The 19,710-nt window shown below is 37.1% G+C and overlaps 1 protein-coding gene across 2 annotated transcripts in view; it reads left to right on the top strand.

The window, feature by feature from the left end:
- Positions 1–17,814, top strand: part of norpA (no receptor potential A) — a 105,995-nt gene extending 88,181 nt beyond the window's left edge. For both annotated transcript variants that reach the window (XM_089734543.1, XM_089734542.1), the window contains exons 10-22: positions 441–699; positions 1,247–1,426; positions 3,284–3,437; positions 4,081–4,238; positions 4,775–4,981; positions 5,534–5,698; positions 6,549–6,753; positions 7,482–7,601; positions 11,888–12,068; positions 12,798–13,001; positions 13,722–13,878; positions 14,794–14,883; positions 15,283–17,814. In XM_089734543.1, coding sequence (XP_089590669.1) covers positions 441–699; positions 1,247–1,426; positions 3,284–3,437; positions 4,081–4,238; positions 4,775–4,981; positions 5,534–5,698; positions 6,549–6,753; positions 7,482–7,601; positions 11,888–12,068; positions 12,798–13,001; positions 13,722–13,878; positions 14,794–14,883; positions 15,283–15,351 — 2,149 coding nt within the window. In that variant the 3' untranslated portion in view covers positions 15,352–17,814. The remainder of the gene's footprint in view (positions 1–440; positions 700–1,246; positions 1,427–3,283; positions 3,438–4,080; positions 4,239–4,774; positions 4,982–5,533; positions 5,699–6,548; positions 6,754–7,481; positions 7,602–11,887; positions 12,069–12,797; positions 13,002–13,721; positions 13,879–14,793; positions 14,884–15,282) is intronic.
- Positions 17,815–19,710: the final 1,896 nt, after the last annotated feature.

Below are 19,710 nucleotides of genomic sequence, written 5' to 3' on the forward strand. Positions count from 1 at the left end.
TATTAAGCGACTTTTATATATAACAACATAGCAACAGTCAGTCTCGGGATTGTTGGGCTATCGATAGCACGTTGCATTTTAATTGTAATCATTATAATCCGAATATAGTTTAATCACTTAACTGACCACAGTGTCTCATTAACTTTACCCGACTACGAAGTTTAACACTACTTTTTTTTATTTACCGCTTAGATGGGTGGGCGAGCTCACAGGCCACCTGGTATTAAGTGTTTACTGGAGCCCATAGACATCTACAACGTAAATGCGCCACCCACCTTGAGATATAAGTTCTAAGATCTCAGTATAGTTACAACGGTTGACCTACCCTTCCAACCGAAACGCATTACTGCTTCATGGCAGAAATAGGCGGGGTGGTGTACCCTGCGGACTCACAAGAAGTTCTACCACCAGTAATATTTTATGTATGACTTTATCCACAGATGCGTAGAGCTAGACTGTTGGGACGGCAAAGGCGAGGATGAAGAGCCAATCATAACGCACGGCATGGCAATGTGCACTGACATACTGTTCAAAGATGTCATATACGCCCTGAGGGATACCGCCTTCGTGACTTCAGACTACCCAGTCATCCTATCATTTGAGAACCACTGTTGCAAGGCCCAGCAATACAAGCTGGCCAAATACTGTGACGAGATCTTGGGTGATTTGCTGCTTAAGGAACCGCTGCCTGATCATCCGGTAGGAAAAAGAAAAAAAACATTACAAATGTTAATGCAATTGATTTAATTGAAACAGTAAAATCAAATTAACTCATATTTGAAAGCTTTACAATTCATATTTCAGTTTTATTTCTTAATGGACATCTTTTTTTTATCACCCACTTGCTTTTCATGGATTTATTAAGACATTTTACAATAATTTACAATTTCATCTGTTGCCAGACTGCTAACAGTCAATCAAAATCTTTTGGAATAGAAATAAATCCAACATACAATAAATATTCCACATTTAATAGGTAGAACCTTGAATTTTCTTCTATGTTATGAATGGCGGAAATACGTGACACACAAAATCAAGAACTAGATCCCACAAAGAAAAATATTTATTGCAAGAACCATACTGCGATTGAAAGTGGAACCTAGACCCAATCCGTACCGTAGCACAAAAGTCGTAGGCATTAATCACTTGGTTAATGCGGCGTTCAAAAACTATTACTATTTAAGATTCTCATTTTTATAATTGCCAAACGTGATTAGCAAAATTTTTTTGTCTTCTCAACCCTTAGTTGGACCCAGGAGTGCCATTACCTCCGCCTTCAGCCCTCAAACGCAAGATCATGATTAAGAACAAACGTCTAAAGCCAGAAGTTGAGAAGCAAGAATTAGAGCTGTTCCGCCAAGGACAGTTTGTCATCGAAGAAGAAGAGAAAGAAGATGCTTCTGCAGTTGCCATTCTGGATAAGAAGGTAAATTAAAAAGCAAATCTTCATAATCATGCCGTGATCATGCCTAACAAGGACGCATTCTTCGGCAACCAACAACCAGACAACCCATTCACAATCAACAACCACTTTGCCTTACTTGTAACCAAAGATATTTTTTATTCAAAACTAGCTGACCCAGCAGACTTCGTAGTGCCCCAATCGATAAATAAAAGACCTAAACTTTTGTACAAAATAAACTTAAAACAAACAAAAGGAATCCGTCCGACGGGGGCACATCAAAGGGAAAACAAAATGATTATTTTTTATTTAATTCTGAGCATTTTCATATTTATCTAACTTTTAAACCTTCTCTGCACTTCTAAAAATAATTCAAGACCAAAATTAGCCAAATCGGCCCAGCCGTTCTCGAGTTTTAGCGAGACTAACGAACAGCAATAAATAATCAGAATTTCATTACAATTTTATTCATGTTTATTTTAGAATAACAATAACCCTACTGAGTAGATTAATAGACTAATTATTTTTAATATTTACGTAGACATCCTATCCTTTACCTTCGGAAAATCGGACCTTGACTAAGTTAGACGTTTCAATGCTATTAGATATAGACTTTGTAAAGTTGAAGAATGTTCCATGGGAAACTGTTTGAAGAGTTTCCGTCATCGTCATTTTCAAATACCGTCACGCCACCAGCCACGAAAATACAATTCCTGGGGAACCTGGTTATTGTTCCGTGATGCAAATTAAAGATCTTTAATGGGGCATTTGTTACTTGGAGCACATTCTATTCGAATGTAACTCATAACTTGTTTATTGAAATTTATGATTTCTTGAAATTATTTTATTGTCGGTTCAGGTTTTGCGGTTTTTATTGTGCCTCCGGTTGACATTGCCACAAAGTCCCGAACTGCGGTGCTTATTCAAAATAGAAATACGGGCATCATTATTGCCGGGAGTGCCACAGACTAATATCATTTAACAATGGAATTAGCTCACTCCACAATGTTTTCGAAAGGGTCAGCCTGCTTTAAAGGGACTTTGACTCTTCAAGTTCTTCACACTCTCTAGTCTTAGCGTTACGAAGCGGTTTTGTTGTATCCCTGGCACTAATTACGTCCGCGCGCTACTGAAGACAACTTATTATAAATTTTTATCGTTTAGATGGGTAGACGAGCTCACGACCCACCTGGTATTAAATGGTTACCGCAACCCATAGACATCTACAACGTAAATGCCGCCACCTACGTTAAGTCGTCGTGGCCTAAAGGATAAGACGTTCGGTGCATTCGTTGTTGCGATGCACCGGTGTTCGAATCTCGCAGGCGGGTACCAATTTTTCGAATGAAATACGTACTTAACAAATGTTCACGATTGACTTCCACGGTGAAGGAATAACATCGTGTAATAAAAATCAAACCCGCAAAATTATAATTTGCGTAATCACTGGTGGTAGGACCTATTGTGAGTCCGCACGGGTAGGTACCACCGCCCTGCCTATTTCTGCCGTGAAGCAGTAATGCGTTTCGGTTTGAAGGGTGGGGTAGCCGTTGTAACTATACTGAGACCTTAGAACTTATATCTCAAGGTGGGTGGCGCATTTACGTTGTAGATGTCTATGGGCTCCAGTAACCACTTAACACCAGGTGGGCTGTGAGCTCGTCCACCCATCTAAGCAATAAAAAAAAAAAAAAAAAAAAAAAAAAAGATATAGGTCTAAGGTTTCCGTTTTTACTGTATACTTACTGGTATAAACGCGAATCTTTCTGTTTTAACAATAAAATCGTATTCACAACTACACATGAGCTCCTGGATATCGGCTAACTCATCTATATCCAGTGAAAAAAATTACAAAACTACAAATGCTGGTATTCCTTCCAGCCTGAAGAAATCGTAGCCGAAGCAGCATCGGCTGGCGATGACGCACCTCCTCCCGTTGCGTACACAGGCTCTACAACCAACGTTCATCCATGGCTCTCGTCCATGGTCAACTACGCGCAGCCCATCAAGTTCCAGGGCTTCGAAGAAGCAGATAGTAAGTTTTATTTCATAATGTAGGTTCTTAAGGTTAATTTTACCGCTAGGTAGTGTATGTCCGATGTCCATAAGCGACTTGAACCACTTCAGGTGAGCCATACATTTTTTCACTGGTCAGAAGTTAATGGCGAACTTGTGCATATAAACAATTTTCGTCCAATACTCAATATTGTACATGTATTGCCATCGGACCACCTATCATTATTATTTATTATAATATATTACAGATATACAGTAATAGATACACTTCGTCTTAGATATGAGTGTTTTAGAAAAATCTTAAAACATAATGTTTCGAATCATACTATAGGCTGCAAGAATTGTTATGCTTACATTTTTTAAGGGCGTAAGGAAAAATTTCACCGAGCGGATGAAATTACTCGGTATACAACCGAGATCCAAATGATATTTGTTATTTAATTATTAAGCAAAAATATCTTGAAAAAGTTGTTCGCACGATTCAGGCTTTAGTCCAAATATCTTCTGTTTTGTAAGTTACCGCTATAAGGTATAATAATAAAAAATCTTGCACGCTCTAAGGCATTTATTCGAAATTTAAAACCCAACCTTTGAATTGAAATATTATTTATTTTGGAAACCGTAGGACTTTGCCCGACAGTTAGATAAAACGTTGTTCACAGAGCGCAACATTTACCACAACATGTCCTCGTTCGCTGAGACGACCGGCATGAACTACCTAAAGAGCCAAGCCATCGACTTTGTGAATTACAACAAGCGACAGATGTCTCGAATTTATCCTAAAGGAACTCGTGCTGACTCCTCTAATTACATGCCTCAGGTAGTAATAATATTCATTACAAAAGTAATATCCACGAATTATGTTGAAAATTTTACGAATGACGTCTTCTTTGGAAAAAGTAGCTTTACCTGCCGTTTCTTGACAACCCGCGTCATAGTTTCTGGAGAATCAGGGAAGTGGCAATATGACGCGTTTTATGCAGGGCGAATCTCTCCACGCCCTGTCCGACGCCGCACTAGCGCTATGACCGTCGGGCCTCTGAGTCGGAGGACTAATCCGCCTAAACGACGCCGCCAACTGATAACCCCAGGACACCGCGCTGGGTCCATCATCCGGTTGCTCTTTCGTAAAACACAATCCACCACCACCGTTCACAAAGCCATATGATTATCGCACAATAAGTATTCTCTAGAACTTCTAATATTTTGGGCCTGTCTTCTGTGGTAACTTAAATGAATACCACCGTCATGAATGTTCTGCTTCGACGTGCTGCTGTTCTATTCAAATTGTGGACGCGTCCAAAGTGGGCTGTGAGTCCGTCAATACTCATAACTGATCGTAATAAATATTGACAGGTATTCTGGAACGCCGGATGTCAAATGGTGTCGCTAAACTTCCAAACGTCAGACTTGCCAATGCAGCTGAATCAGGGCAAGTTCGAGTACAACGGGAACTGCGGATACCTGTTGAAGCCGGACTTCATGCGGCGCGCGGACCGTAGCTTCGATCCTTTCGCCGACGCGCCAGTCGATGGCGTCATCGCTGCTCAGTGCAGTGTCCAGGTGAAGTGCTTCATGACAATAATCCTCTTCATCTTTTTCCTTCATTCGAACTTTTGGGAACCGATTGGTTACTCGTCAAAAGTTTTCAAATACACAAATTCCATTCAATAACTTTCGGATGGCCGACCATCCGAAATTGACAATTCGAATCCAAAAACAATCTCAGCCACTCAATGGGAAATCTTTGTTGGTGTTCACTTCCTATAAAAGTGATTTAGAATAAGCACAAAAATAAGAAACATAATAATTACAGTTAATTTTCTAGCGACGGTGAGTAGAGGGCGCAATAAAAATACTTGTATGGACTATGTGAAAGAGGAAATGCAAGAAAATGGTGTGAGTGCAGAGCTGAAGTATGATAGGCCTGAATGGAAAATAGAGGAAATAATGCTGCGCCGATCTCACATAATGTGAAATAAAGGATAAATGAAGAATTACATTTATAGAAGTAACAAAGCGAATTACAATTTTTATATGAATTTAAATACTGTACTAAAAAAGCGTGCCCCTATATGCAACAAAATAATTGGATAACAAAAACTGCTTCTACAGGTCATAGCTGGTCAGTTTCTGTCAGACAAGAAGATCGGGACCTACGTTGAAGTGGATATGTACGGTCTACCGTCAGACACGATCCGCAAGGAATTCCGCACGAGGATGGTACCTGCTAACGGACTGAACCCCGTTTACAACGAAGAGCCTTTCTTGTTTAGGAAGGTAAGGGAATTGACCACTACACTTGCGAACTGACTATTCAAATCGCTACTTGCCATGTGCCATTACGTACTTCTCAACATGCTTTTTTACTGGTGGTAAAACAGCTTGTGAGTACGCACGGGTAGGTACCACCATTCTGCCTAATTCTGCCGTGAAGCAGTAATGCGTTTCGGTTTGAAGAGTGGGGTAGCCGTTGTAACAATACTGAGAATTTAGAACTTATATCTCAAGGTGGATGGCAGCATTTACGTTGTAGACGTCCATGGGCTCCAGTAACCACTTAATACCAGGTGGACTGTGAGCTCGTCCACCCATCTAAGCATTAAAAAAAAAAGGAAAAAAAAAGTATGATGTGATTAGTAACACCCCAGATTATTTCACGTATTAATCGGTCATTGTTCCTACTTTCGCTGGTAGCTTGTAGCTTTAGGGGCTATTCCAGCTACGCATCGACGGGTAGGCGAACTCACGGGCTCAACCCAAGAGAATTTAAACACTAGCCCTAGTAAGAGCAGTGCTTCGCAGAATCTACCGCCGGATCGGAATGGCGACGCACTGTGAATATCTGGCCAGAAACTCAGTGGACTATTAGTGGTCTATTTAGCCTTTAATAAGAAGGTATGGATGTGATGTTTTGTGAACTAGTTCACCACCAGATTGATCCGGTATCAAGTGGTTGATGTTATTTCTTCACCGTGGAAGTCAATCATGAACATTTGTTGAGTACGTATTTCATTAGAAAAATTGGTACCCGCCTGAGATTCGAACACCGGTGCATCACTCAGCACGAATGCACCAGACGTCTTATCTTTTAGGCCACGACGACTTTTCAACGTTTACTTCTCCCCAGGTCGTGCTTCCGGACCTGGCCGTCCTCCGTTTCGGTGTTTACGATGAGAACGGCAAGCTCCTGGGCCAGAGGATCCTGCCCCTGGACGGGCTCCAAGCCGGCTACAGGCACATCTCGCTCAGGACCGAAGCGAACTTCCCTATGTCGCTGCCCATGTTGTTCTGCAACATCGAACTCAAGATATACGTCCCTGACGGTTTTGCTGGCAAGTCATTTGAAGTTGTATTATAATTTTTTATGTAATAATGGTCGTACCTACCTACCCCTTTGAAGGCCGACAGAGACCGAATAGAAGCCTTTGAAATGTAGAGCTGGAGAATAATGCTACAGATTCCATGGACCGCCTTTCCCACCAACGTGTCTATTCTGAGAGAGTTTAATATCAAAACTAGACTTTCCACTACATGCCTTCGTAGGGTGCTGGAATTCTTCGGACATATTGCTCCTAAAGAGGGTCACAATCTAGAACAGCTGATGGTGACACGAAAGGCAAACGTCCCAGAGGACGCAGTCCCACGAGATGGTCGGACCAAATATGATCTTCTCTAAACATCAACTTGCACAATGCCCTTCATGAAGCTAAGGATCGCAGCAGATGGAGGGAAATCGTTCGGGAGAAACTGATGCAGCGGGGGAGTCCCGACCCTTAGTGATGAGGAAAACGACGCGAGGAGGAGGACCTACCCCTATGAGCTCACTATACTTTCTGAGGTTTTGAGTTATATTCATCGTCAGCCTATAGCAGTACACTACTGGACATAAGCCCCTCCAATTCTCGGCAACCCTAATCCAGCTTGAGATCTATTACAGAATGTTAAATAATAAAATTAAGTGTTCTTTGAGAAACAAATAGAAGTAAATACTAGTACCGGTTACATCATTTCTAAGGAAATTTTGCTCAAAATAATTTACTCATTCGATTTTCTCATATAGATTTCATGGACGCTCTCTCAGACCCGCGTGCGTTCAAGAAACGTTCCGAAGACATGCAGCAGATGGGCATTGAAGCTGGGGGACCTGAAAAAAGAGTGCAGCTGGAAGAGAAGAAAGAAGGTCAGTTGACTCTTGGCTCAATTTCATTTAGGTTTTACGTATATTTAAATAATAGGTCCCGATCAGGCTGTGACTACATAAAAGTTTATTATAACTATTTTTCATCGCGTAGCAGTTGGTGATGCTGTACCAGAGACTTTCTCCGAAGCTTTTTTTATTTATTGCCCAGTGCAAAAGCTCACGGATCACATGATGTTAAGTTTCCGGAGGGCGTAGACGTCACATTGTGCATACCTCCCATCCAACTTGAGAGGCGAGGACTGAATTTCAATTGTATTACTTAAAGGCTGTCCCATCCTTCAAATGGAAATATAGGACAGCTTCGCACTTTAAATAGGCCAGATGGTCGTATCTGTCTGCTCTGCTATCTGGGCCTACATATCCGCAAATTATCTTCTATCAAGATTAATTTAGTTCGGGATAAATTAAAATTCTACCCAATTACAAATTAATACTGTATTAGCACTTAGAACAGTTAAAACACTTCACAAACACTTTTAAACTCTCAATTCGCTTCTTCCACCTAGCTTCAGGTGATCCGCTCGCTGTTTCGTTTCGAGTAGTTCCAATTACTAACTGACTGCTTGCCATCTCTGCAACGCTTTTATAGCCGATACCACATCGCTAGAATTATGGAGAACATTCCACACATTACTAGTGTTGAATGTTCCGTTGTGTTTCCGTTATCTGACAATAGATGACGTTGTACTTCTCGAGCGTTCTAGGTGCTATTAGATCCTTCGGCGATAGATGGCGTTACTCTTAACTGTTAGACATTCGTCGTATTCAGTTAAACAACATGTTAACGCATAGAATTCGTATAAGGTCAGAGGCTCGTGCACTGACAGGAGGCTGCCGGGTTATTGATCATCTGATGTACCAGTAGGTACATGACCTTTAGCCCCTTTTACTCACTTATAACAGCATAATCTTAGCTTCGAGTACATTATATTCCAGCCCCGTATTTACCCACTAATTACTACCACTGATGGAATATTAATCTACTACCGTATCGTAGCTATTACTACTGCTACTAGCATTCTCAGATTCAGGTCTGATGGATTGCCATATTACAATATTGCTAAGAGCGGCTTTGTGTTAATGGTCTTCGCAATTTTTTATGTCACATAGCATATTTGTTAGCTCGCAAGAGATGGTGGAAATATAAACTCTCCCACGACTGCGACTCACATGCCCTTTACCGACTAACAGCGTTTTTTATCATCATATACCAAACTTTTAGAAATGAGGAAAATTTGTATTTCCTTCGTTTTCCTCAAGTCGGTTGTCTGTGATCACGAAAACTGTAAAGTATTCGCAATATCGGAAATAATCTAATGACAATAAAAAACGCAAGATTATACCTAGTCAGGTCATAAATTCTGTTCCATGTTTAATGTAAAATAATTGAAACAAGTTTATTCATTATGTAACCATTCATATACCAAAATGAACTTAACAAAACATAGATTCTTATGACACTAAAGTTTATTCAAAATGACCTCCGTGATTTTGAATACAGGCCTTCAATCTGCGCGGCCAGTCGTCTATCGCAGCACGAACGAGGTCCATGTCAATATCGGCGGCTGCCTTAATCAAGGATGTCTTGAGTGACTCCAAATTGGGATGAGGCTTTGAGCACGCCTTTTCCTCCAAGTGTTGCCATATCTTGTAATCTAACGGATTCAAATCTGGACTGGAGGAGGGCCAGTCTTCGTGCCGGATGAAGTCGATTTCACGCGCCGCCAACCAGTCTTGTGTGCTCTTCGCTCTATGAGCTAACGCCGAATCTTGTTGGAATACCCAGTGCCTGTTATTGAACATGGTATGAGAAACAGGTTCCACAAGGTTCGTCAGGACTGTATTTTGATACACAACTGCATTCGTTTTTACACCTTTCTCACAAAAATGTACCTCTGTTAAGCCCCAATAAGAAACTCCCAACCATACCATGAGCGAGGATGGAAAATGACCTCGTTGGACACGCGGAATACGGTTGCTCGCTTCTTCACTACTGTGTGCATACACCTTATCATTTTGTTTGTTGTAGCTCTTTTCTACGGTAAAATTTTTTTTAAAGATTTTTGTAAAGATTTTTTTTCCCGCGTACCGCTTCAACAAAGCGCGGCATCTCTTCAGTCTCAGGTCCATTAGACGAGCATTCAAACGATGTCCTGTTTTTCTTCGATAGCCCGAAGCCCTAAGTCTTCATTTAGCACCCTTTTCACCGTGGTTCTGCTTAACCCCATCTGAAGGGCCAACAGTTTCTGCTTACGTTTGGGATTTCTTTGAATTCGCGCCTTCACAGCTTTTATCACTGCTGGAGTCCTAACAGACCGAGGGCGACCACTTCTTGACCTGTCATCTACACTAGAGTCTTCATTGTATCGCTTGATGGTACGATAAACGAATCTTTTGGTTATATTCAAATTTTTCAGTATGTTAAAAATTTGAATTGGCGCGTAGCCGCAACGATGCAACGCAATAACTGCAACACGGTCTTCTTTAAGCGTCCACTCTATATTTAAAAATGAGTAAAATTCTAAAAGTATACATTTTTATATTCATGAACAATTCGAAATTCGAATTCAATAAACTTTTTTGTGGCCAGCATTCTAAAAGAAAAGTTTTTACTGTGTGACAATACTTATGACCTGACTAGTTATATACCATAATACTAGTTTTAATCATATGAAAAGTATTGTAAAAAAGAATTAATCCGTATTTATGATGCAGGACCACGGTCCGTATTTATGTACATTAGGTCTATCTAAGATTTTCTGACATTACGTCTTTGTCTATTGTCTTTATATATAGAAATACCTTCTTAGATAAATCACGGCTTAGTTACAAATAACACAGAAGTCAGGCCACACTCCCTTCTACGCTTTTCTGATACACGATCCGTGGGCGTTGTTACATTTCCACTTTTCTATTTAAAACGCTTCACGTCGATATAAATTGTGGGTAAACATCATGAATAATACCCGATGTAAGCATAACTCGCTGTCATTGAATACAATGTTTTACAAAAATTTTAAAATTATCTCGCTTACCGGTAGGGCTGTCAAAACAACATGATGTTCTGATTTAGGCGTTCAATTCGCATATTACGAGTATTATAACCATTTTTTAAAGTTTTTTTTATTTCTTATATGGGTGAACGAGCTTACAGCCCACCTAGCGTCTAGTAGTTCCCGGAGCCTATAGACATCAAAAACGTAAATGCCGCCCCCCACCTTGAATCATGAGTTCTAAATCTCAAGTTTATAGTTACAACGGCTGCCCCACCCTTCAAACCGAAACTACTTTACGCCGCAAATAGGCAGGGTGGGGGTGCGGACCTGTGCAGACTAACAGATTTAAAGCAACATTTCTTAAATGAATTTACTTTAATTTAATAAATGACCTCTCATTTAAGTTCACGTATAATCAACGCTTGATAAGACTTACATTAAATTTTTCATATTTTAGAATGCAAAAATCACCTATTACAACATACACTTAAATGAAGAAAATTACAACTAACGTTTTCTACTAAGCCATTAACAAATAATTTTCACAAACAGACCAACGTTAAATAGTCAAAGATTGAAATATAAAAAAAAATAGTTTTGTAAAACGCTTGGCTCTTGTGATATAGATACGTCTCGTTTGATATGTCTAAAACAGCTTCACATCGATACTAAATAATCAAGAAAAACACGCAACTGAAAATAGTTTAGATTTACAAAAAAAAAAAGAATATTCGTATCGTGTTATTTTTAAAGAAACTGTATGTTTAGACGAAGATTTCAGTACGTTTGGTATTATGACAAGGTAATGTTCGAGCGCTGTACTTAGTTGATCAACGCGTCGCAAGTGTTTTGCGGTGAATTCCTAGATATGATTAAACGTCAGAAAATCTTGAAGAATTATAAAAGTAATCATAAGTATCATTTATTTATTCATTTTTATTTGACATTTTGCTAAAGTAATGTTTTGTTGGTTCCTATTTTAAAAAAAAAATGATTGTGACGCGTAATTGTGAATTAAGTCGAAGACTTTTAGATTTTTCCCTTTCGTTTGTTGAGAATAATTGTCTTTTAATATGATTATATTTTATCCAGAAAGTTTACGATTTTCCGGTAGATACTACGAGTATCGTACACGGCACAATACAAAATAAATCTAAATTGAAACTCGCATAGGTTTTTTTAATGATTGAAAATTAATATCATAATGTTTTACGAAATCGTCTTGTACAATGTCTAAAATAGGTTTTATCATTTTCGATAATCCTACAGAGCCTCCCATCGTCTTCGAACCTATAACAGTGGAGTCCTTGCGCCAAGAGAAGGGCTTCCTAAAGACCGGCAGGAAACAGCAGAAAGACCTGGACGCGATGAGGAAGCGACATGCCAAAGAGAAGATGGCATTGCAGAAGCAACAATGCACTGCACTTGAGAAGATGATAAAGGGAAAGAAGTTAGTAAATTATACTCAATTTTTTTGGTTAAAATTAATAGCTGCTTTGCTAACCTCTAGTGAAACTGAGGTTAAACACTAACATCAGCTACGTGAACGTCGTTCAATAGTGTTCCCTTTAATCACGAGGTCGAAATATGCATTACCTATTAATAAAAACGGAATAACGTCCCTGTTTCTTGGCAGAAATGGCTAAGGTAATTGTGAATATCCGTATATGACAATGTAGTATAGATATTTTTTTTCAATAAAACAATATTTTTTTATTGCTTAGATCGATGGACTAGCTCACAGCCTACCTGGTGTTAAGTGGTAACATCTACAACGTAAATGCACCACCCACCTTGAGATATAAGTTCTTAGATCTCAGTATAAGTACAACAGCTGTCCTACCCCTCAGACCGAAACGCATTACTGCTTCACGGCAGAAATAGGCAGGGCGGTGGTACCCACCCGCGCGGACTCACAAGGGGTCCTACCCTACCACCAGTAAGTACGCAAATTAAAATTTTTGCGGGTTTGATTTTTATTACACGATGCTATTCCTCTTCACCGTGGAAGTCAATCGTGAACATTTGTTGAGTACGTAGGTATTTCATTAGAAAAATTGATACCCGCCTGGGATTCGAACATCGGTGCATCGCTCAACACGAATGCACCGGACGTCTTATCCTTCAGGCCACGACGACTTCCAAATTTACTATGAAATAAACAAATTAAATGTTACAGCAAGGAGCAGCTGAGCACTGATCCGGCCTTCCGCAAGATGGTCAACGAGCAGTCGACGGCGTGGAGTGAGCTGGTGGCCAAGCACCGAGTGGAAGAGTGGACCAACACCAGGAACCGCCTAAACGAACAACGGGAACTGCTGAAGAAAATGATGGAGCAGACACAACAGGCTCAAGTCAAACGCCTCGAAGCCAAGCATGAGAGGTGAGGCTGAAGATATGAAATCATCTAGCGGTAGGCAGCGGCTTGGCTCTGCCCCTGGCATTGCTGAGGTCCATGGGCGACGGTAACCACTCACCATCCGGTGGGCCGTATGCTCGTCTGACTACAAGGGCAAAAAAAAAACCCGTCAAATTATAATTTGCGTAATTACTGGTGGTAAGGACCTCTTTAGAGTCCGCGCGGGTAGGTACCACCTCCCTGCCTATTTCTACCGTGAAGCAGTAATACGTTTCGGTTTGATGGGTGGGGCGGGGCAGCCGTTGTAACTATAACTAAGACCTTAGAACTTATGTCTCAAGGTGGGTGGCGCATTTACGTTGTAGACGTCTATGGGCTCCAATAACCACTTAACACCAGGTGGGCTGTGAGCACATCCACCCATCTAAGCAATAAAAAATAAAAAATAAACAATAAAAAGGGTCTTTTAATTCAGTTTTTAATAGTCTTCGTCTAAAACACATTAATGCCTTCGTGCATGTTTTTCGCATCTGATGACAATCATCTTAAATTATTGCACTTAAATTAAATTCTAATATAACGAACCTGATCGAAATTGCTTCAGAAATTTAAAATTGTAGTAGCCACACACGAAAATTAATTATATATTTTGGTTTTACGTCAAATAAAGAATAATATGGCGTTAATAGCTGTTACAATAATACATTTCAACAATCATTCATATTGGGTCAAACAAATTCATAGGGAGCTGAAAGAGATGAACGCTCGTCAGGCCAGAATCAGTATGGAGACCAGCAAAGAGGTCGCCAACGACAAAACCTTGAAGACCAAACAAGAAAAAGATAGACGACTCAGGGAGAAAAAACAAAACAACACAAAGAAGTTTATGGACGAAAGACTGGTTGGTATGCATGTGGTTAATGCGACAATTTTTTACCAAAATTACTACTCAAATCTTTCAAAGCTCAACTGAATTTCACTGCGTCGTCATTAGGGGCCGGACTAAACGTCGAACTAACTATAACCCCACATAGAAACCATTTCGAAATTTTGGATTTCGACTTTAATTCAAAAATTGACCTAGAACGACTCTTTCCAGCGACTCTTAATAATCAAATGACAAAAATTAGCTTATAAGAGAGACAAACTTATCCATCGGTCTCTTTCACTCCGTCCCCTTCCTTTACATTTTTTCGGTTCGAAAACTTTATTCGATGTTTTCCAAAAAAGACTTTTTTTTGGTTGGGTCTCTATAATTCTAAAGGTGCGATATACTATATTATACTAATGCGCAACGATTACTCATTAAGTTTCGTGCATCATTATGTTGGCAGCAAAAAATAAAGATCCTAACATATACTTACTTATTAAAATTTAACGAATTCAGTGCTTTTCAAATTTAATCATTAATGATGAATATAAATAATGATTCAGTGATCGATTTATTGAGAACTTAATAATATAATCAGTTGTTTATTTGCCATTCTTCTGAATGCCTGACATTTTGGCCATTAAATAATAATTTTATTGGTGGTAGGACCTCTTGTGAGTCCGCGCGGGTAGGTACCACCGCCCTGCCTATTTCTGCCGTGAAGCAGTAATGCGTTTCGGTCTGAAGGATAGGGCAGCCGTTGTAACTTAGAACTTATATCTCAAGGTGGGTGGCGCATTTAAGTTGTAGATGTCTATGGGCTCCAGTGACCACTTAAGATTAGGTGGGCTCTGAGCTCATCCACACATCTAAGCAATAAAAAAAAAACGGCGCACCACACAGACGGCAATGCAATGGAACTATAATATAATTTTAATATTTCAGAGTCACACTAAGAAACAAAATCGCGAGAAGGACAACTTGAAGGCGACACACGAGAAGCAGATGGAAGAACTGTCAAAAGATGTTGATAATGTAAGTTATCTTATGTGTGAAATGAATGATGCAGGCAGCCCAAGACCAGTTATTGTGGCGAACCTTGGGGGAGGCTTATGTTCAAGAGAGGACGTACGTAGGGCCGCAAAAAAATAATAAAAAAGTGTGAAAATCTCCAATTTAGAAAATCCGATTTACTACTTGGTTAGATGAACCAATGAATTCAAATAAGCAATCCGCCCTTATTTCTCAAAAGAAACTATTCTCGCAAACACAACTACATACTTGCGTCCAAAACGTAATTGAGAAGAAATTTTGGGAAGCTTAAACTATATTTTTCTAACTAAAACACTATATTTTAATAAATAAAAACACTATATTTTTCTAAAACATTCATCCGAGTTATTTACGTTAAATAAAACTGAACATTCATTTTAGCTAATCGAGATGTACAAGATGGAGGAGTCCGAATTCGACATGGCGAGTAAAACGGAATTTTTTGCATGAAAGTATCCTGAAATTGCTCCGCTGCTGGAGCAATTGACTGTGAAAGTGCAGTGAAGTGATCTCATTTAAATAAATAAATTTTAAACAAATAAATTACTAACGATTATTTAATGTTACTATTAATGAATACTAATCTCGAATCTGTAATCTGTGGATGTAAATCAACTGAGATGATAACAGGATGTAATCTCATTTTACCTTTAAATTTATTCAGCATTTGATCTGGTCATTGTGGCTACGATTTTAACAACCACCAGTAATATGCGCCAATCTGAATAATGACCAGGTAAAGACTGGTTTATATATTAGTCTATTTTTGTTTATTGCCCTTTTAGGCAGACGAGCGTACGGCCCACCTGATGGTGAGTGATTGCCGTCGCCCATGGACTTCAGCAATGTCTGGGACAGAGCCAAGCCGCTACCTACGCTGCTATGTTCAGTGAAAACAAATAGATTGCGACCTTACGCTACGGCTTTGCCTCGCAAAAAAAAAACGGCATTGACTTTATGATCCCATTTTTAAATCTATACTAATATTATAAAGAGGAAAGATTTGTTTGTTTGTTTGTTTCGAATAGGCTCCGAAACTACTGGACCGATTTGAAAAATTATTTTTCCTTTAGAAGCCGACATTGTCCCTGATGAGCATATCAATCAATTGCAACAATAAATCGCTTACAACAAAATTGACAAGGCAACTGACCAATGACGAATATTTAAATAGGTACCGCGCATGATCACGGACCGATCCTTTGATTCGTGCCAAAAAACTGACACCGCGCTGAGTGATGGCGAATACTAAATACAAACATTTTTGTTGTAAACACACTCGCATTTGTGCCTATTCGTCTGTAATCGGCGAGTATCTAAATGAGAAATCTATAATAATGAACATTATATAACTACAATTTTTGTTGACTGTTGTTGTTTAAATAATATGTAAATCAATTTTTATTACCTAATTTATTTATTAGCAATATTTACTATACTATTTTAAACTATAACGTTTGTTTATATCCTATGCAACTTATGTCCATTTTCCTGCACTAGTAGTTTTTAGACGACTACCCAGAAGCAAAGTGGTGTGTGATTTTTAAGTTCTGTTGTAAGTTAAGTACCACCTGTTATCATTGTCTCTCTTACGTAATTATTAATATAGCAGCTGATCGAATTACAATTATAAAATGAATCTCAGTAGTTGAGTATCATATTTTAAAAATACTTATGTAATCAATTTATTACTTAAACCTTTAAGTGTCTTCAGACTACTCTTCATGAAATGATCAAAAGTATTTAAAAACAAAATTGATACATAAGCAACAAACATTCAGGTACATGTTAAATACCTAATTAAAGTTTATAAATTTGTAAGCCCTTGATTTATTCATAAAATATTTCCCTATAATCGAACTATATAATAATTGATTATGTAACTTATTTTACTTACAAATTCATTAACAAAATAAAGTTTAATAATAATGTATTGGTACTAGAAAAAACTAAACAGTGTAACTGGGGACAATTATTTACTATGATGATTGCGTGATAGGGTGATTTTTGTAATGAACATGAAACAAAACTATTTAATTTAAAATTTGATTTTTAAGGAATATATGAGTAATTGAATGAATAATTGAGGCCGGTACGGGTAAATAACTTAATTAAAATATGTCAAAGAATTAATTTTGCATCATAATTTAAGCATTTGTGATTAAATATCAAATGTTATAAACTTACTTAAATAAATGTGTGATGAATGATGTGAATGATATGATAAATAAAATTTTTAAAATTTTCATCATCAAATGTATTTACAAAACTCTATTACAATTTAAAAATATTTATTTAACAAAGTACCATTTTATTAAGAACATAAAATATTGTTGTTTTGAATTTTAAATTAGATAGGTAAGTAGATGTTTTATTAATACCTAGCTCTTGTTTGATGATTATCTGTTGCTAAGCATTAAACTTAACATAATTAATGTTCTCTTCTGTATTATCACAATTTAATTAATATTCGTTAATTTTCAACATTGATTTAACTGAATATGCACCATTGATAACTTTTTTAAATGTTTAGATTACTTACTATTGAAAAATAACTTTTAAGGTAGATTTGAACGATTTTCGTGTAAAATTTAAATTATATTTTAATCATATTACGTATTGTAGTAAATTTACTTAGATGAAATTAAAAAAAAATATTTTCTGATATTGTAGTTCTAGTAAGGATATCTTTGTTCAAGTTTAACACAAGATGAATGATTGTTTAGATATTTTTTTTTTATATTCATAATGAATTAAATGGATGAACTTTGTTTAGTTCCTGAGGGACTAAAGCAAATAGAAAAAAACATGGTAATGTTATTATTGTGCTAAGAAAGTCCTTTGCGAGCTGCGCAGGTAAATAAAATATTTAAATTTATGCATGTCAAGTTTATATGAAATTAAAATAAATAATTACAAAGACCGCTTTTCTTGTACATACATCACTTGCACACCTGACCTCTTGGTGCCAAATAGATTTTCGAATACCATTTTATATAAATGCCAATTGTATTGTGAATTTGTGAAAGGACATTGTCAAAGTAGAAATAACTTTTATAAGTGAGTCGTCTATTATCAAAGGTGGCAATCTGTGCATTTGGCCAAAAAAAATTATTGATATGTCAATACAGATTTATTTGAATATAATCGTCTCCTTCAAAGAATACGGTTCAAAACCTGCATTAAATAAAGGTTAATAGTTAACCTGTTATTTATCTAAGATGTCGTTCTGAAGAGTTTTGTGACTGCCAATGGAATACAAAGTCAATAATTCGTTTTTCTGATTTACCAATCATTGTCCAAAAGTCAGATTGCCGCCTTTGATAATAGTCGACTCAAGTGCAGACATTCGGGAGAATCTCCCGAAGGAAATCTATATATTCCTATACATACCTTTGTATCCTGTGTATTTCCTACCTCAATCATTCCTACCATTTTGTGTCAGCTGTCAATTTTGTAGAACGTACCTATAATAGCAAACCATGTATAGCTAGTGCGCCAAATTCATATCATAAATTAAGAATTTTAAACTATTTTCACACGTATTCAGAAGTTTACATTAAGTACCTATGTTACACCAAAGATTTCTAATTAATTTGTTTTTGCAATTTTCATCTAAAACCATATTTGTTATACCAAAAAAAATAAGATGTCGCCTGTTGCTTAACAGTATCTAGCTTTTGCCTTTCCTAATTACGGCTCCCTAGAGTCCAGAAACATATCCAATATTCTTCTAAAGTAGGTACCTACCGTAGGTACTGAAAACTATCTTTCTTGTCAGATCTCGCATAATTTATATTACATAAACCAAGGAAATATATGGAAAACGGTCTTTTAGAAATTTGCCCATTCACGTTATCATAAAGTAATTCACGAATTTAATAACAAAAAATGTGAAATCATGTGGTGGTAAATATTATTTAATAATATTATCTTTTATTCTAGTATTTTAAGTCACCTCGTACCTCTATTTGAAGCATAATAATTTTATTAATAAGCTCATACACGATGTAGGTATGTACGATAATGACGTGATTCAGTTCCCAAATATTCTCACGAACTTTTTTTTATTAATATAAATTTTATTGTCTTACATAATATGTAATGTTTGATTTTTTTATTATAAATATTTTTAAAGAATATTCGGAGATAAAAAATGCGCGTGTTTCCCTGTCATTGTGAAAACATAGTTTTGAAAATTCATTTAAATACCTACATGCCCACACGTCATACAGCGAATAACTGTTGCCACAAAACTTAACGATATACCTATTGTATTTCAATCCGTAAAAGTAGCGATAGTAAATATTTAATTCTAGTCAATTTAGTGAAATCAAATTAAATTAGTTATGTATTTTGATGTACCTACCTACCTACAGTTATTATATACTATTCGTTGCAAATTATTCCTCGATATAAATATTAAAATAACTCTGAAAATAATAAATTTGAAAAATATGTCGCGAATTGGAAGTATGTATATAAATTAGTTTAACTAAAATATTTTGCGAAAATTATTAAATTATATGTAGATATTTTGTTAAATTTAAATAAAAATTTATCATGATGAAAAGATTTAGATTAAGTAAAAATTGTTGCACTTTTTTAAAGGATAATAAAATTATTCACATATTTTAAATGACATTATTGGATTTTAACGAAGTATATATATAAATCATAGTTTTACTATATTTTAAACGTTATACGATAATATTACATACATTCGATAACATTTTATTCTACATTTGGCCTATAAATTAAGTAAAGTCTCCATATTATAGTGGCTACCTTACTAGGTAGGTACTGACG

This window comes from Bombyx mandarina, chromosome 18, assembly GCF_030267445.1.
Source record: "Bombyx mandarina strain Sakado chromosome 18, ASM3026744v2".
Taxonomy (NCBI): Eukaryota; Metazoa; Arthropoda; class Insecta; order Lepidoptera; family Bombycidae; genus Bombyx; species Bombyx mandarina.